Raw genomic sequence first — 18761 nt, forward strand, 5'->3', positions numbered from 1 at the left:
CAACAAAACATTAGAGTCATTAAAAAAGAAAGTTTTTCACCTAGGAATAATATCCACTTACCTGAATGATCAATTTGCTAATAAACAAAATGCTTTGTATAATACTACACAGATGAAACATATAGTACAAGTCTACTCATTGGCATAGTGTACATTGTGGCTATAGATCGCTGACTTTGATTTCTGGGTGAAACATTTTCTGGCACAGATGGCATCAAATATTGAGGTTTCTATTATGAAATCAGACCTGCTCTGATTTCCAACCAAAAATGTGTTAGTGCATGAAAACAATCTCACACTTAATATAGATTAAGGTGTTCACACACACTTTCAAAGTGACTCTTATGTATCAACCACATATTTTTCACATTCTCAATGTGCATCAGGTAACACAAAGATAGGCAATGTGATTAAGTACAGCTCTGTTTGCACTGACATTAACTTGAATTGTCTTGTGAAGGCATCGGTTTTACCATCCCTTTCCATTGTAGAGTCCCCCATGAAGTGATACCTGTTATATAAAGGCATGGGGTGAACTGAACGTAAAATCGAGTGCTGAAATATTAACTGCAGACATCAGTGCAGTCCTGGGCTCGCTGAAAGACCTGGTACACACTGACTAAAGGGAACATCGTAAAGGCTCCAATAAGAGAGCCAGCCTGGATGAAGACTCCACACCAAAGCAGAGCTGCATGTCCAGCTTCATGAAGCTGAGTCCCAATGACCACCTTCAGGTAAGAGAACAGGCCAGTGAAGATGATCCAGGATATGATCTAAATGGTGAAAGAATTATAGACTTCTATTAAAAAAATTATACAGTTTTATAGAATTACTTATATACTGTATTTACAGATACAGTGTGTATTATATATGATGAATGAATGGGTGACTGTGACAGGAATTGATTTTTTTCTGTGTAAATCAATAATGAAAGAAATTCAAGGAATGTTCTGGGATAAATAGAGCTATAGGTCGACAGCATCTGTGGCACACTGTCATTTGCCCTTAAAATCATTTAATTAGAAATAATATTAAATATTATAATATTATATTACAATGTTGGTATTATAAGTATAATTCATTCATTATATTATTTATTTTATTTAAAAATATATATATTTTTAAATGCTTTAACAATTACTTGCTTATAATGAAGTGTAAGAAGCAAGTATACAACAGTTGCCCCACAGTTGACTCCAACAGATAGTTTTTTTTCTTTCTTTAAAATCTGTTTGTACTATAAAGATAATTATTGTAAAATGGGTCGTAGAAATATTTTAAGGTTTAGGATTACTTTATCAGATCTTTACAGATGATAAAATAATCACCATGAACAGAGCGTGTCGAATTCACTAAAGAGTTGCGCCACTTTTGCATGTAGTATTTGCACGTGATATATCAGTGGTGCAGTAAAAAGCACTGGTAACACTTTATAATAACGTTCAGTTATAAGTCACTATTAGTTAATGATGAACTAATCATTTACAAAACATGATTATATGTTCATAAATGATTTATAAGTGATATGTTAATATTTTATGAATGTTTTATTAATTCAGTTATAGGTCATTTATAAATGATTAGATAATGTTCAACAAATTATTTACAAAACATGAATATACATTCATATATGATTAATAAGTGATATACTAACATTTTATGAATGTTTTATTAATTTGTCTATAAGTCATTTATAATTTATTAGTTAATGATCAGTGATTAGTTAATGATTATTAGTAAATTATCATTAGTAAATGATCAGTATATGATTTATTGATTAAGTTGTAAGCTGGTCTGTGTTCAAAAGCACAAACATGCAGGTATGCTAAAGCACTATTTTTAAGAAGAGTAATTTATTTGTTTTGAAGTGGATAAACATTTATAAATGCCTTACAGTCAGGTGATTCCAGTGGATTATATTAAATCATTTCACTCATCAGCACAGACTTGTGTTCTGTGTGGAGTGTGTGGGGTCTAGTGATGAAGTCATCCTCTGATCCGGATTTACCTTCCACTGAAGCTCACATCAGGTGCACAGAGTTAAACACTCCATGTGTGTCAAAGACAGCTGTCTATACCCTCACCAGTCAGCACATGAATAAATCATTTACAAAGCTTTCTGCATCCCCTATTCTAAAATGTAAACTATTCTTCACTTGTAAATGTGTTACATATCATTTGTAGACCTTTCTTTCCTGTTACAAATTATTTGTATATGTATACAAGTCATTTATAACACTTTCTGCATACCCTATTCTAAAGTGTAAACTATTCTTCACTTGTAAATGTGTTACACATCATTTGTAGACCTTTCTTTCCTGTTACAACTTATTTGTGTATGTATACAAGTCATTTATAACACTTTCTGCATACCCTAAAGTGTAAACTATTCATCACTCATAAATGTGTTACATATCATTTGCAGATCTTCTTTATAAATTATGTAGCTACAAACTGCAATTTGTAAATTTACCATTTATTTGCCATATGCAAATATATCTTTCAGTTACAGGATATAAAATCTATACAAATCCCGATATTTAAATTATATATTTTTATATAAAAATTATAATATTTTTATGCAAATATATTTTACTATTATATAGATATCTTTGAGCCCCTAACTCACCCCTTATACCTAAACATGACCACTTTTTAGCCACTTCACAAATATAAAAACGCAATATAGATATATTTACAGTGACCGTTATCTTAGTTGATATACTGTTGTATAAAAAATAATTTTAAGCTCCCTACTCCACCCTATAACCTTAAGCATAACCATTTTGACAATATACGTAGTGTAACAGGCAGATAAATGTACATTAGTCACAATAATTTATTTAAAACATTACAAAAACCAGTATACAGAACAGACAAAACGACGTGTGTGCTACATTACCAGCGAAATGACAGCAAATCATAATTTTGTGTGAGTAACAGAATGAAATTAAAGTGTTTAATCGCTGCAAACATTCCTCTGATCTGCATTTCCATCCTTTTAAGCGTCGCGCTGAATCTGACACGGCAACTCAAATTCGGCATGTCGCAAACACGTCAGTGTCGTATTGTTGGACGCGCCAATTTTAATTTGAAAGTTATGAAACGGCGGAGTGATACGATTATTAATGTATAATGGTAATATTACGTTATAAGAATCTTTTCCTCACACGATGGCATCGTACGACTTCTGAAGACTTGAAAATAATGCACGAAATAATGGACTATGTTTAACAGTTTATGGTGCGTTTTCATGTTATGGTGAGGAGCTGTTCCATGAAAAACAAAATAAAAATTAAATGATTAAGTGCTGGTTAAACGGTGGCAGAGTGTTGATTTATAACTTTATTTATTTATTTTTTTAAATAATGTAAATTTTAGGCTTGGGTAAAGTGATGGAGTGAGATTGATCATGTAACAGGAACATCTGGAAATGATGTGTAACACATTTATAAGTGATGAGTAGTTTACACTTTAGAATAGGGTATGCAGAAAGTGTTATAAATGACTTGTATACATATACAAATAATTTGTAACAGGAAAGAAAGGTCTAGAAATGATATGTAACACATTTACAAGTGAAGAATAGTTTACACTTTAGAATAGGGGATGCAGAAAGCTTTGTAAATGATTTATTCATGTGTTTACACATCATCTATAACAGGTGTTGAACACTTTGTAGTGTGTACTGCAGTGTAAGTGCTGACTGGTGAGGGTATAGACAGCTGTCTTTGACACACATGGAGTGTTTAACTCTGTGCACCTGATGTGAGCTTCAGTGGAAAGTAAATCCGGATCAGAGGATGACTTCATCACTAGACCCCACACACTCCACACAGAACACAAGTCTGTACTGAAGAGTGAAAGGATTTAATATAATCCACTGGAATCACCTGACTGTAAGGCGTTTATAAATGTTTATCCACTTCAAAACAAATAAATTATTCTTCTTAAAAATAGTGCTTTAGCATACCTGCATGTTTGTGCTTTTGAACACAGACCAGCTTACAACTTCATCAATAAATCATATACTGATCATTTACTTATGGTTTGTTCAACATTTGTTCATGATTAACAATTGTTTATTGAGATAATGATACTAAAACAATTTTGTCATAAATACTTCAGTTATTATAAGTGATAAATAATGTCTTAACTAATAACTTATAAACCATCTACTAATGATCTGTTTGATTTATTTAATTGAGATAACTTACAACACATTTGTAAATTGTTAGCATAATACGTATTAATCATTTATGAACGTATATTGTAATGTTTTGTAAATGATTCGTTCATCATTAACTAATAACTTATAACTGAACTAATAAAACATTCATAAAATGTTAACATATCACTTATTAATCATTTACGAATGTATAGCCATGTTTTGTAAATGATTTGTTCATAATTAACAAATAATTTATAAATGACTTATAACTGAATTTATAAAACATTCATAAAATATTAGATCACTTATCAATCATTTATAAATGTATATTCATGTTTTGTAAATGATTTGTTAATCATTAACTAATAATTCATAAATGAATTATAACTGAACATTATTATAAAGTGTTACCAAAGCACTTTCAACATTTTAAGAGATTCATTCTTAGTGAGTTCCTCTTCCACCCAGTAATGAGACAGTTACTAACCACTAGAGCGACTCCAGACTGACTTCCTAAAAGTGGTGGGCAGGGGCTCAGTGCTGCCAAGGCCATGAGATAGGCTGCAAAAATACAGCCTCCTAGTGACATCATACCGAGACCAACACTGGACCTGTAATGAAACCTTTATATCAATTTCAATTCTAAAATCTACTAAATTAACAACACATCACACAATTCAAAACAAATTGTACAGGAGCAGAATTTAAAGAACAGGAACACTAATATTTTTTTACAGTACTGTTATGCACACCAAAAAAACTCATCAAGAACTTACCTAAGTAGGACAAACATGGCCACAAAGCAGGCCAGAGGGTTTGCAATGTTGCCCAAGACGACAGAGAGGTGAAAGGTCATTGTGCCATAAGGCAGACAGGAGAAACTCTGCACTGACGGCAGCACACCGTTGGACAGAGCATTAGATATTCCCAGCAACAGGAGCAGATAGACATTGCGTGACGTCCAGAATGCCACAACAGGAGTCTGTTTTTCAACTTCAACTTGTTCCTCAGAAACTGGCGAACTTCCATTTTGTAAAGGGTGTGTCTCTTCCATTTTTGCTGTTTCCTGCTCAGTCTTCAGAACTTCTGCTACCTCAGTCTGGGTGACCACTCTGTACGTCAGAGCCAGGAAACAAAGGGCCGAAATCGCAAGCATCACAAACAAGAACCAGAAGAAGTTCTGAGCAGGGAAGTTTTCCTTGAGATAGTGGGGCTTTGTGCCATTGGACGTCTCAACACACTCTAGTTTCCCTACACCCTGCCCCAAAGCGACTACACAGGGAAAGAGTGCGCCAAGACCCTGTCCGACAAAGAACGTCCGGATGTATTGTGAAGGGTAACGAAACATGAAGGGTAAGAAGGTGACATTGGAAGTGCAGCAGACAAATGACAGTATAAAAGTAAGCAGCAGGAATGGGACAGATCTAGGCTCTCCAGCAACCGTGACCACCTGGGACCAAAAGAGAGCAAGAAATGCAGCTGCAACCACCGCTAGCACTTGTATGATGTGGATGACCACACGTTCATTTAGCTGTCCTGGAGCAAAGTGGTGGGTTAAAGTGACAGCCACTGGACCCAAATTCCCAAATGCAATCAGCACTGAAAGATAGGCTGGCAAGTTCCACCCTATAAAGAAAGGACATGTTTTAAGTTCTACTGTTGTCAGGATAATAAATACAGTATCTACTTGGTACAGCTGTAGGACACATTAAAGTTTTATTAAAATAAGTAATAATGGTTTAAGTTTTTTAAAACACTAATTACCTTCAGGTAGAACTTCTACAACAACCGGCAGCTCAACCCAAAATGAGTTCACAGAGATCCATGAGCCCATTCCAAACAGGGCCACCAAAATGTGTGTAATGATGGCATGATTCCACCATGTATCTGCCATTTATGTCTAGAAAAAAGGGCACGGGTAAGTTAGAGCATTGCACGTTTCTTACACCCATTTCTCTTGACTGTATTTGTAAGAATAGATTGGTCAATATAGCAACAGTTTTACTATTGAGTACATTCCTCATGCTAAACTGTTATTTGATGTAGATTTTATTTAAACTAATTAAAGTTAAAGACGTCTCACTTTCTGAGTCATGATCATCACTGAAATGCTTGTTCAGATGTCAGTGCTAAATTATTGCAATGAGATATAAAATATTCATTTAGTATTTTAATTTTAAAATAGATAAAAATCTGTTTAAAACAGTATATATAATGAATTGTTGCTTTGTGAAACGACCATTTCCTGTTTTTATGATTTAAAATTAAATTTGCTTAGCTTAAATGAACAGTAACCGCCAAACAGAGAAAAAAAAATGAGATGCCGGAGGGCTTTTAAAGAAAAATACACATGTAACTTTGATTAAAAAAGGTTGAAATGGAAAAAGAAATTAAATAGTGGATGGTAAATTATTTACTTTTTTTTTTTTTTTAAGTATTATAGATGGATGAGTCTAAGGTCTGTAAAACTTTCATTACTGCAAGTGGAAGATTCTTGAACAGAAAGATTTACAGACCATAATTTAAAAAAAAAAAAAAATTTAGATTATAAATTATTTTATTGCAACATCTTTTACGTAACATTTCTACTGTAACAGAACATGTTACTTTAACATATTTGTAAAATATCACAGTGATTCCAAAAATTTATATAATTATATACATGTATAGAATATGCAAATATTATATAAATACATACTATTGATATATAGAGCATACAATATTAATATAATAATATTGTACATTATCAATAATAATAAAATTATTATTATTGGTTGTAGTATTAATAGTTGTATTGTAGTTAAAAAAAACACAACAAATAGGTTTCTAAAAACTTTTTATTTTGTAATGAAACTTCTATAAAAACAAATGTCGAAAAACAGAGAATGAATTAACTATTTCAAAAGGTCTAGCAATCTCTTGGGTATAAGAGAACAAGCTTGTTAATAACAAAACATCTGAGAACAAAGATCTGATCCATATGGAGAAAAGCAAAATCAAGAAACTATTTAAAGTGAAGTAGCATATATTCAGTAGCATTAAAACAATCAAAGAAACTCAAAGTTCTGCCTGTAACAAGGGGCAAAAAGCTTTCTTTTCTTTATATCAATACTACTGTCAAAGCTTTGTTGAGTTTGCTGACTAGTGGATGTGCTTTGAGGGTCTGCGGATGTTGTTTGCGTCAGGGTCTCTTGAATCTCTGTGTGATCAAGCACATTTTCACCTAGTGATGTAATTATAACTCTCTCATTTGGCAGGATGTCCTTCAGTGTAGAAACCATGTCATTCAAAGAGAAACCAATGTGATTTAGCTTTTTGTCTCTGGAACCCAAGATGCTCTTTTGGTAGTTCAGCTCACAGCGAATTACCTCACGTGTATGTGCATGGCTTGCACCTTGTAGTTTTTTAAGCAATCGTTCCACATCTTGTTTGCTTTTACATGGCCCGCCGTATTTTGAAACCGCTCCAACAATCATTTTCTTATAAATGTGATCCTGAGCCTTTTGCTTTAGTCTAGACACCTTCATTTTTTTTGCGGCATTGAGATTTGCTCCTTCAAACATGGAGTGTTTTGACACTTGTTGCTGCTTTTGAATGGTTTTGGCAGGTGACAATGTGACCGATGGCGATGTAGGTTCATCTGTCGTCATTCGGGAAGCAGGTTCTTGTTCTGTCCCTACAGAAGCGCAACCTTTGGCTTGAGTTTTATCAGGTCTGGTCTTCTCATAAGGGTACCCATGACCGAAGGGGTACTCACCCATCAGCTGTGAAAATGTGCAGTTTGCCATTTGAACAGCTATATCACTAGGCTGATCTTTGCAGTACTCACCGCCAGGTAAGAAATCTTTGAGATTGTCCTCCAGTACAGCTGCAAGGGCTTTCATCATCCTCTGCAAACAAGCTCTCATGAGAGTACCGAACTGGTTTTCTGCATTAGCACGACAATATCTGAACACTCCTTCAAAAGTCCCCTCTTGCATTGGAACCTGTAAGAATGCATTCAGAAATGCTTCTGGTTGCAAAAGGCAACTGGCATCTTGCGACCATTCCAAGAGCTTTTCGTACAGGCAAAGGATGTACCTACTGAAAAGAGGATATTCTCCATCACTCTTCAGAAGCTGCCAAAAGGGTCCCAAGACTTTAAGGTAGACAATAGCAACAACACAGACTAGCGCCTGCAAAGCCTCATCGTTTGCATCAGCATTGACGCTCTCCAACAGGATATCTGAGTTGTCATTCAGAAGCTGCAGGTCAGATACAAAAAGAACAACATCTTCATGATGGTGAATGAGTCCGGCAGCTGCCTCAAAGTAGTTAATGACACGATTCGACCGATTTATAGGTAGTCTGGAAGGGTTTTTTCTCTCGAGGCAAAAAGCAAGCCAGTGCCTGCGGTAGTTTGGGTTGGTCTCCTCACTTGGACATAAAATTTCAGAAGCCATGTGAATGTAACGAGTCACGGCGCTCTCATCGAAGTTGACAAAACTCTGAAATCTGGGGTGCTTGTCACGTCCCAGTTTCTCGCCTGTGGTGTTCACGAGGTCTCTTCCAAATGATATCATTTGCTGCTCAGTTACATCAATAAGTTCGAAAAGGAATTGGCAGATGTAGCGCAGGAAATTCAAAGGTGGCACTATTGGATGGGTGCTTTCTTTGACTTTGTCATCGAGAGATCTCAGGTTTGCATCTTCCTTCAGCATTGCTGAGAAGTGATTCTGAAGTAGATCCATTGAAGCCACCTTAGCAGCTTCATTCTTTCCTCCATACACGTCAGCAATCTTCTGCCAAGACAGCACAGAGATATCAAGAAGAGTTACATTGTCGCCCGTGTCACTTCTTGGGTCTTCTTCTACATCTTCTAGTGACTGTATCAATGTTTGTTGGTTCTGTGATCTCTGTTCCCTTTTTACACCGATCACATGGGGCATTTGCTTTGGTTCATGCTGAAACGGAGTTTTCACAGTGGCATTTGTCTGCAAAATATCAAAGGGTTCATCTTCCTCCTTGACTGCAGAAGGCTTATGCACGGAAATGTGGCGTTTCTTCCTTAGATGTGCTTTGATCATTGCCACCCTTCTGTATTCAATATCATCAGCATCCCTTTCCGGAGCAAGATCAAATGGACTCTGAAGAAACTCATCCAGCAATCCACGGCTTCTCTTTCGGCTCCTCTGATTGTTGCGGTACTGTATTCTGAAATTCTTGAGGTTAGCTCGTAGGAGCCTGTAGGCTTTTTGGATCTTGCCATCACTACAAAATAAAGGCTCAAAGTTACGAATCCAGGACACTAAGACGACCGGGTCTAATTTCTCTCGTGAAATAAAATTAGTCAATTCGAGAACTAGGCCATTTGTGAGACCAGTTAATTTTGCACGATCAGAAAAATCAGACATTTCAAGTAAATCTCTTCTTCCGATTCCGATACTATCACATATAGGTCCAACAAATTCGAAGTTGACATCTGAATCAAGAAAATTTTGTCTGGCATCTCCAGTTAAGCTCAAAGCTGTCGTGGTGTTTCTCTCAATCAGGCTTCGAAAATCAGCAGACTGAAACATTGGGATAATCTTTTGGAGCCATTGTATCAAATCAACCCATGAAAGATCTTGCTCCTCTCTCATCAGCCCAATTTGGACCAACATGCGGTTTTTCCAGGGCTTTTCATCCAGCTCTAACAGCTCTCCGTAATGAGCACCAAGGAAGTCGTCAACAAGCTTGGAGTAAAAATCATCCTCTGCAAGACATGAAACAACAAAACTATTATATTACATGTTTGTTTGTGTGTGTGTGTATGTATATATAAGTAAACATGTGACGCATACATTATGTATAAAAAATAACTATATTGTATGAGTTATCAAAAGTAAGAAAGCAGATACTTAAAAAAGGTGTTTGTTTATGAGTGCAAGTCACTGAAAAACAAGACAAAAAGTGGTACTCACTGAGCTCAGCAGCAATGGTCTTAGCACTTGCACTAGAAGAACCAAAGACTTGCAGGTCCTCCATAGTTGAACATCAAAGTGGCTTGGCTTGATTTTTAAACCATCCGGTGAGCCCGCTTCCAAATAAAGGCCAGATAAATGTTTTAGTAATAACGACCAGAGCATGGTAGTCCACAGTTGATCTTAATCGTGCAACAAATATTATTTTATTTTTTAAATATTATTATTATTATTTAAAATCACATTACAACAGGTGTACCAGTCTGAGAGCTTAATTTTCCTATTGGTATTAAAGGGTTATAACAGTTTTAAACAGAAAAAAATTAAACTCTCATCTTCTGCCTTTTCAGTCCTTAGATTTACAAGACACATCCTTTGGCATACGATACATTATAAAGATACTATGGTAACATGGTAAGTTTATGTTATCTTGGTATTAGCCAATGCTATCAACAGAAAAAAGACACTGCATGTTAATTAATTCACCATTATTTTACAGTCGTTATAATGTTTATAGTAACTATAGTATCTGTGGTTTCCTGTGTAATATTGTAAAGGTTATGAAAATTACCAGTTGTGCATGTCACACAAAAAGAGAATAAACAGAATTCATAAGACAAAAATAGTACTGAAAGAATGGTGCAAAAGTTCAGTTGCATCACTGCTAGCTTTACTAGCGTCAATCAAGGTCACATAATCTGTCAACTGAGCGAGTTATTTGTTAGTTATCCTTGAATAATCAAGGAACAAAATGTTCACGCTCCATTTGCTTACGCGGCTACTTTTTTTAGGAAAGGGGACGTAAAATCGACTTCCTGCTATTATTGACTAAATATCGATTGTTTTGGTTTTACTATTTTTTAAAAAAGTGCAAGGACTGAAACTAGAATATGTTTTCACTATTCGTGGTTTGTTCTCTTTACCGCGCGAGAACACGACATGCACTGTATCGTGAAGTTTGAAAACATGCTGTCTGTGTTGAATTGGTATTTCTGTGGGAGATTACCATTGATAAGACGTTTAAGCAACGTTATTTAGTAAACATATTTAAAACTTTAATACGCATTCACAAAAATGTACCAAGGGCAATTAATGCATTTTCAACAACAACAGTAATACGTAAGTGTGCAATCTCTGTACTCACCAATGTATTGTGCTGCGACGGTATTATTTGCTTTGTAGTAGATGTAGGAATATTGTGTAGCGTTTTCTCCTTGGACACTTTGCAGCGTGTAGAGAAGCGTGGTTTTTCTCTTTGGACCCTTTGCAGTGTGTAGGGAGAGAGTTGGGGATTCCGTTTAGGTAATAATTTTCATGTAACTTAAACGGAGGAGGATCCACTCTACATCCTGGACTTCCCTGTTGAGTCACATGCGCATTTGAGGAGACTCTGATTGGATATACCCCTTCCATATACCAACTCCAAAGAGTTGGTTCTATCGACAGACTGTCCGAAGCGTCCTAATAACGTCATATGTAGGCACTTATTGTTGTTTATTAGGTTTCTTTTCGATTAAATTTTAATTAAAAAATGTGTTTTATTGAAATTTACGTGCCCCAGTTTCGTTGCAGCAGTGATTCAACACATACAACATTAAGTCCGTTATGATGTAAATAATTTTGAAATGTAAATATCAAAAAGAAAAGAAAAGAAAAAAGTAATTGGTTTAATGTTGTTGACTCGCGAAACTATCGAACCGGTTCAGCCCGAGGTGAACAAAAAGATTCAGACCGAATTTTACTAAATAAATAGTTTTGACCAGTAACAGAACAAACAAAACGTATATATTTAAAAACGACAACGTTTGTGTTATGTATGTCCACATTAGCATGCAGAAATATGTTGTGCTATCCTCATTTATTTAGCTATTTTATGACGAATTGTGAAGCATGTTCTGCAAAAAAAGTTATTCTCCAAACAGTGGACAGGCTAGTCAGAGCCTCTCACCGCTGGGCATGAAAGCGGATATGACGACATTCATTGACCAAACAACAAAGGAGCAAGACTTTACTTCGATTAAGCTTCAGTAATGGTGCTGTAAACGCTAAATTTTTTTGCACGGTTGTCCGAATTTGTTTAGCGAAGACCTCACAACTGCTGTTGAATCTATAATATGCAACAATGTACAAAGAGAATTTATCATAACGTTTAAATGAACTATCTGTAAGTTGTGCTCTTGCCAATTTTCTGTATTTTCTTCTTTGTGAAGTTTTTTTTTTTTTACTAGTATTATTTACTAAAGCGATTTTTAAGGACTAGCTGTAGAAAGAAATTGCTTTTTATTCTTCTTTTCTGTTTGGAAAGCAAAATAATGCAGGTTTCCAACTCAAGCACAGAGCCAGAGTCACTCCAGGCACCTTCTGCAAAAATGTCAACCAACAGAGCTGGGACATCCCAGAATGCACCTGCAAAAGGAAAAGGACTTTTGAAAAGGAAAGCTGGTTCTCTTAAAGATGACAAAAGCAAAAAGAAAAAGAGAAAAAATGTCAAACGAACTGTGAGACCAAATTACACCATCCAGGAGGGAGAGGACATGCTTTTGATTATATCAAATATAAGTAGTGGTGACCCTATATGGAAGCCCAAGCGGAAGGGATGTAAGAAAAAAAAGTTAAACAAAAAAGGGAAAAGTAAAACCTCTGCTAGCAAAACTAAAAAAGCTCCAGTAAAAGCTAAAATCCCCAAAGTCACAGAAGAAACTACTGATAAAAATGTTGATTTGGACAATGTGAATGCTGTTAGGTTTGACCACTGGGGTCAGAGTTTACCGATAGAGGTCCTGGTGAAAATCTTTCAGTTTGCAGTTCACCAGGATGGAGCAGTTCCTTTTCTGTGCAGGTGAGGTCTTACAACATATTTGTGCTCTTCAGTTTCTGTCCAGCCATTATAACTTGCTACAGATACTATATTAGCTTTATGTTTATAGCTACATTGGTTTGCTGTCTTTAAAAGGGTTGGCATAGTTTGCCGTCTATGGAATGGAGCTGCATCCTCTCCGGTCCTGTGGCGCAGTGTGTTAGTTGGCTACTGCTGGATTGAACCTGGTAAGAGTCAGTTACCTGGGACAGAACAGAAGATTATGAACACTATAGACTGGCTAGCTGAAAACAGGTCAGTGATTGAACCAAACAAAAGTATGTTTCGTTGTTTTTTTATTTTTAAACTGGAAGAACTTATTGAAGACGAGATTATGCATTGCAAAGCATTATTCATGCGAATTAGCTTAATTTTGTTGTGTCAATTTCCTGCAGATTGTCTCAGCTGAGGGAGTTTTCCCTTTGCCACTGGAAAAAACATGTTGACTATGTTATCCAGGTAATAATAATTCATCTGCTGTGGAATTTTGTTTCTGGTATCTAAATCTGTTTCTGATATTCAGGGTCTGTGCTCTGTTTTTCTAGAAAGTTTCACAATCATGCCCAAATCTTCATTCTCTCAAGCTGTCTTACTGCACGGGAATGACAGAAACAGCCTTCCAAATCCTTGGTGCTGACTGTCGTTCATTAGAGAATATAAATGTGCAACACTCAGAGGTTTGTATGTAATTGTATTATTGTTTACTTAGATTTAAATATGAATATTTTATTCTCTGTCATGTTATTCCAAACCTGAATGGCTTACTTTCTACTGTAAAACAGAAAAGAGGATATTTTTATAGACTACATATAATGTCATATGGACTACTTTGGTGGTTTTTTGCATCTTTGAAAGTTTCTGTCCAAGTTCACCATAGTTGCATGGAAAAGAGTGACCAGTATTCTCAGTATAGACCATATTTCTCTTTTTACACCTAGTATTAAGATCTGTCTCAGGTGATCCATTCACAAGTGGTCAGTCAAAACACATGGCTGTTTACACTTGGTAGTGATGTGTGCTTCATTGTGCCTCCTGTGACCACTCTGCATCGTTGTTATCAATTGCATGTTAATAAAATGAAAAAAGAAAAAAAAAACTTTTCTAAATCCCTTGTTTTAGCTTCATTTTTGATTGACAGGTTAGCAGTCAGTCATTTACTGCAGATGCATGAGTGCTTGTTACATGCACATTTTTTTCTAATCTAATGTGGTCAAAAGTGGCTTCAGCCTCTTCCATATGTGGTGGAATTGGACGAATCACAAAACAAACCAAGCGAAACAAATGCTAAAAACCATGGCCTAAATGAGACTACAGTCAAAGGGGTTTAGAATTGTCTATTTAATGTGAACTCTTTTTTTTAAGAAGGTGACTCCTGGAGTATTTTTCTCTATTATAGTAGTATGCCACAGCCATTTGTTCTTTTTACTTTACAGAGCATGTTTCACTGATCCACTACATGCTACCCCTTACTCCTATTTTGTGTCCTTGGTTTTAATATAGTTTAATGTTGATGGTCTGGTGTCCTTCCTTGAGGCGTACGGCAACCAAATAAAGAAAATTTACTTCACGCACAGCACCAAGAGTGACAAACTGCTCAGTGCTTTGTCTGTAAGTTAATATTACTCCTTTTCACTTAATGTGACCTAAGATGTTACTGTATGTCTGTTTGTTTCTGATGAGAAACAAATGTCTCTGAATTTAAAGAAAGGTTGCTGTCCTGAGCTCAGGCTGCTGGAGATCAATACTAAATTTGAAGGAGGATTCTGCGATCAACATTTCATCGGAATTCAGGCTTTGCAGATTGGATGCCCTAAACTTCAGGTATTAAACTAAAATGTGTTGTGATCTTTATGTACATGTACACAAAAGTAGTGCACAGGAGGTGATGTATAGCTGTTTTTTTTTTTTTTTCAATTAAGTGCACAGTTACTGTTTGACGTTCTAAAAAGCTTTTGCACATATTCCTCTACATCAGGGATGGGCAACTTCAGTCCTGAAGGGCCACTGTCCTACTGAGTTTAGCTCGAACCCTAAACAATCACAACTGAACAAGCTAATCAATGTCTTCAGGATTACTAGAAAGCTGCAGGCAGGTGAGTTTTTGTCAGGGTTGGAACTTAACTCTGCAGGACAGTGGCCCTCCAGGACCAAAGTTGCCCATCCCTGCTCTGTGTTATTAACGATGACATTGAGAATTTATAAAAATTGTACTACAAATATAAAATATTACAATCTTATTCTTTCTTCTCTTTTTAATTTTGTAATTTAGATTTTTAGATTGATGAATTTCACTCTACTTCCTAAAATGTTCTGCAACATGCCTAGTTCAACATCCAGTTTTCCTATGCTAGAGGAGCTGTGCATTGCCACTTCCTCTCACTCCTTCATGACAGACAGTGACCTGACCAATGTGCTGCATGGCTCCCCTCATCTGCGTGTGCTAGACCTGCGTGGTGCCTCCCGCATCACAGCCACTGCCCTCTACGCTCTGCCTTTTGAGAGTAAGTTTCCTTTTCAAAATAACAAGATGGTAAAAATTGATGTACCTCACACAGTAGTGAAAATGTAATATTTAAGCCACACACATCTATGAATAGCACATGGTTTGATGGACTTTCCCTAATTTTATTCTTATAGTTTACATTATGAAAGGATTTGTTCATACCTATGAATTTCAGGGATGCAATAATATTCTGCTTTTCCATTAATTTGCTGCCGTGTCTTGTGTAGAACTGGAGTGTCTATATTGGGGCCTGTACTTCAATAGCAATACCATGGTAGCATCCAAGAAAGGAATACACATGCTTGCCCAGAAATGGAGCAGCACCCTCAGGGAGCTTGATTTGGCCAACCAGCCATTTTCAGAGGAAGACATGGAGATTGCCATGGGACATCTTGCACATGGTGCTGGAGTTGATTTGTTTCGCTCCCTGAACCTCAGTGGTACAAATATCACTTCATCTGCACTCAGGTAATGATTACCTTTGTAGTTGCACACATGAATATAATGCCTGCCAGAAGACTCACCACCCATTAAAACTTGTAGACAAGAGTTTATAAATATAATTGAGAGTACAAGGCATTTCTTAATTTTCAGTAGATTGGTAAAGATGTTCTAGTTCCATTTATTAATGTTTTACAGGTTATTCATAACCCAGGCACCAGCTCTGAAGTACTTGAATCTGTCTTCTTGCCGGTATCTGCCCAGAGGGCTCAAACGAATATATCATGGTCAAGAAGACATTCAGCTTCTCCTGGACAAATTAGGCTGAACATGTGTGTAGCGCAGGAACATTGTTGTGATTTTGTATATAAAGATAAAGCCCTTTCCCAGTTAATGTTAGACTTGCCAGTAAAGTCCCCCCCCAATAAATATTTGTGTATCTTTACTGCCCTTCTCTGCTACTATTTTTCTCATATTCATGTGCTGGTAATGCAATAAATGTCTCATGTTGTGAGCTTATGATAATGTAAACAAGCATTGTTTAATAAAAGCACAATGTTTATAGTGAAAGAGTTTATTGACTTGAAAGTTATGAAACCAAGACCCTGTCCAACAAAGAACGTCATGAAACATGAAGGGTAAGAAGGTGACATTGAAAGTGCAGCAGACACATATATTTCCTATATTTCTTCACGCCCTGACGAAACTTAACAATTCGCTAAATTAACAGAATGTATAGCTGATATAAAAAACTGGATGACCAGTAATTTCCTACTACTAAATTCAGGAAAAACAGAGATTCTAATTTTTGGACCAAAAACTACTTCACGCAGTAACCTAGAATACTGTCTAACACTTGATGGCTGCTCTCTTAAGTCTTCGTCGTCAGTTAGGAACCTGGGTGTGCTCTTTGATACCAATCTTTCATTTGAAGGCCATGTTACTAGCATCTGCAAAACCGCATTCTTCCATCTTAAAAATATATCTAAACTACGACATATGCTCTCAATGAAAAATGCAGAACAGTTAGTTCATGCGTTCATGACCTCAAGGCTAGATTACTGTAACGCTCTACTGGGTGGTTATTCCTCCCACTTGATAAATAAACTACAACTCGTACAAAATGCAGCAGCTAGAGTTCTTACTAGAACTAGGAAGTATGACCATATTAGCCCAGTTCTGTCATCACTGCATTGGCTTCCTGTTAAACATCGTATAGATTTTAAAATCTTGCTAATTACTTACAAAGCACTAAATGGTTTAGCTCCCCAGTACCTGAGCGAGCTCTTAATGCATTATAGTCCTTCACGTTTATTGCGATCTCAGAATTCAGGCCAGCTGATAATACCTAGAATATCAAAATCAACCGCAGGCGGTAGATCCTTCTCCTATTTGGCACCCAAACTCTGGAACAATCTTCCTAGCATTGTTCGGGATGCAGACACACTCTGTCAGTATAAATCTAGACTAAAAACACATCTCTTTAACCTGGCATACACATAACACATTATCAATTTATATTTTCAAATCCGTTAAAGGATTATTAGGCTGCATAAATTAGGTCAGCCGGAACCGGGAACACTTCCTATAACACCAGATGTACTCATTACATCAGAAAAAGAATGGCATCTACGCTAATATTAGTCTTTCTGTTTATCCCGAGGTTTACCGTAGTCAACCGGATCCGGGCCGTATCCAGCTGAGACCAAGGACCTGCGCCTTGACACGACCACGACGCAGCCCTGAAGTATCAGCAGAGATCGAGTCGACTAGATCATCCATTGTGAAGACATCATCAACACGACAGCCAGTGCCACAGTTCCTCAACAAACCGACCATACCGGCGTGATGAATACGATCCTCAATTGGACACGACCACAACGCAGCCCTGAAGTATCAGCAGAGATCGAGTCGACTAGATCATCCACTGTGAAGGCCTCATCGACACGACAGCCAGTAGCACAGTTCCTCAACAAACCGTCCATACCGGCGTGATGAATACGATCCTCAACTGGATGAAACTGAAATAAATACTTTGAATGTTGCGATCCTATCAGATTTATGATAGCAACCTGATTCGTAACAAAGCACTGTTCGCCAGAGGAGAACTGGCCCCCCGACTAATCCTGGTTTCTCCCAAGGTTTTTTTTTTTCTCCATTTTAACACCTATTTGCCACTTGTTTGCCACCTGATGTCACCTGATGGAGTTTGGGTTCCTTGCCGCTGTCGCCTTTGGCTTGCTTAGTTGGGGACACTTGACATTTGACTTGACATTTGATATTCAGCAGTATTCTTGACATTTATTCAACAGTGCTTTGATCTGCCTGCATTGACACTATTCTTGAAGAGCTGCTGTGCAGCAAAAATTATGTACCAGTTATCAATGTAAAGCTGCTTTGATACAATCTGCATTGTAAAAAGTGCTATATAAATAAAGGTGACTTGACTTGACTTGACAAATGACAGTATAAAAGTAAGCCGCAGGAATGGGACAGATCTAGGCTCTCCAGCAACCGTGACCACCTGGGACCAAAAGAGAGCAAGAAATGCAGCTGCAACCACCGCTAGCACTTGTATGATGTGGATGACCACACGTTCATTTAGCTGTCCTGGAGCAAAGTGGTGGGTCAAAGTGACAGCCACTGGACCCAAATTCCCAAATGCAATCAGCACTGAAAGATAGGCTGGCAAGTTCCACCCTATAAAGAAAGGACATGTTTTAAGTTCTACTGTTGTCAGGATAATAAATACAGTATCTACTTGGTACAGCTGTAGGACACATTAACATTTTATTAAAATAAGTAATAATGGTTTAAGTTTTTTAAAACACTAATTACCTTCAGGTA

General features: G+C 36.7%; 3 protein-coding genes across 4 annotated transcripts; 1 reads left to right on the forward strand and 2 right to left on the reverse strand.

Annotated features, from left to right (window-relative positions):
• Positions 1-563: 563 nt before the first annotated feature.
• On the reverse strand, positions 564-6065 carry LOC125276233 (solute carrier family 52, riboflavin transporter, member 2-like). Its single transcript, XM_048203742.1, has 4 exons — positions 5936-6065; positions 4948-5797; positions 4659-4782; positions 564-773 (listed from the first exon to the last, which is right to left on the reverse strand). Exons 1-4 carry the CDS (start codon positions 6063-6065, stop codon positions 564-566), a joined length of 1314 nt encoding a protein of 437 aa, XP_048059699.1.
• Positions 6066-6990: 925 nt separating this feature from the next.
• On the reverse strand, positions 6991-11399 carry LOC125275444. Its single transcript, XM_048202379.1, has 3 exons — positions 11258-11399; positions 10114-10229; positions 6991-9905 (listed from the first exon to the last, which is right to left on the reverse strand). Exons 2-3 carry the CDS (start codon positions 10175-10177, stop codon positions 7219-7221), a joined length of 2751 nt encoding a protein of 916 aa, XP_048058336.1. The 5' UTR covers positions 10178-10229; positions 11258-11399; the 3' UTR covers positions 6991-7218.
• LOC125275445 (F-box/LRR-repeat protein 6-like) lies at positions 11124-16702 on the forward strand. 2 transcript variants are annotated; one of them, XM_048202381.1, is made up of 10 exons: positions 11124-11232; positions 12419-12952; positions 13067-13225; positions 13366-13429; positions 13516-13647; positions 14471-14578; positions 14675-14791; positions 15240-15471; positions 15701-15941; positions 16113-16702. In XM_048202381.1, the coding sequence occupies exons 2-10, from the start codon at positions 12426-12428 to the stop codon at positions 16240-16242; spliced, it is 1710 nt and encodes a 569-aa protein (XP_048058338.1). In that variant the 5' UTR covers positions 11124-11232; positions 12419-12425; the 3' UTR covers positions 16243-16702. The 2 variants fall into 2 exon arrangements, with proteins under 2 accessions (XP_048058338.1, XP_048058337.1); XM_048202380.1 differs by lacking the exon at positions 11124-11232 and adding an exon at positions 11656-12277 and having other exon boundaries at positions 16113-16701.
• Positions 16703-18761: the final 2059 nt, after the last annotated feature.

This window comes from Megalobrama amblycephala, linkage group LG9 (assembly GCF_018812025.1).
Source record: "Megalobrama amblycephala isolate DHTTF-2021 linkage group LG9, ASM1881202v1, whole genome shotgun sequence".
Taxonomy (NCBI): Eukaryota; Metazoa; Chordata; class Actinopteri; order Cypriniformes; family Xenocyprididae; genus Megalobrama; species Megalobrama amblycephala.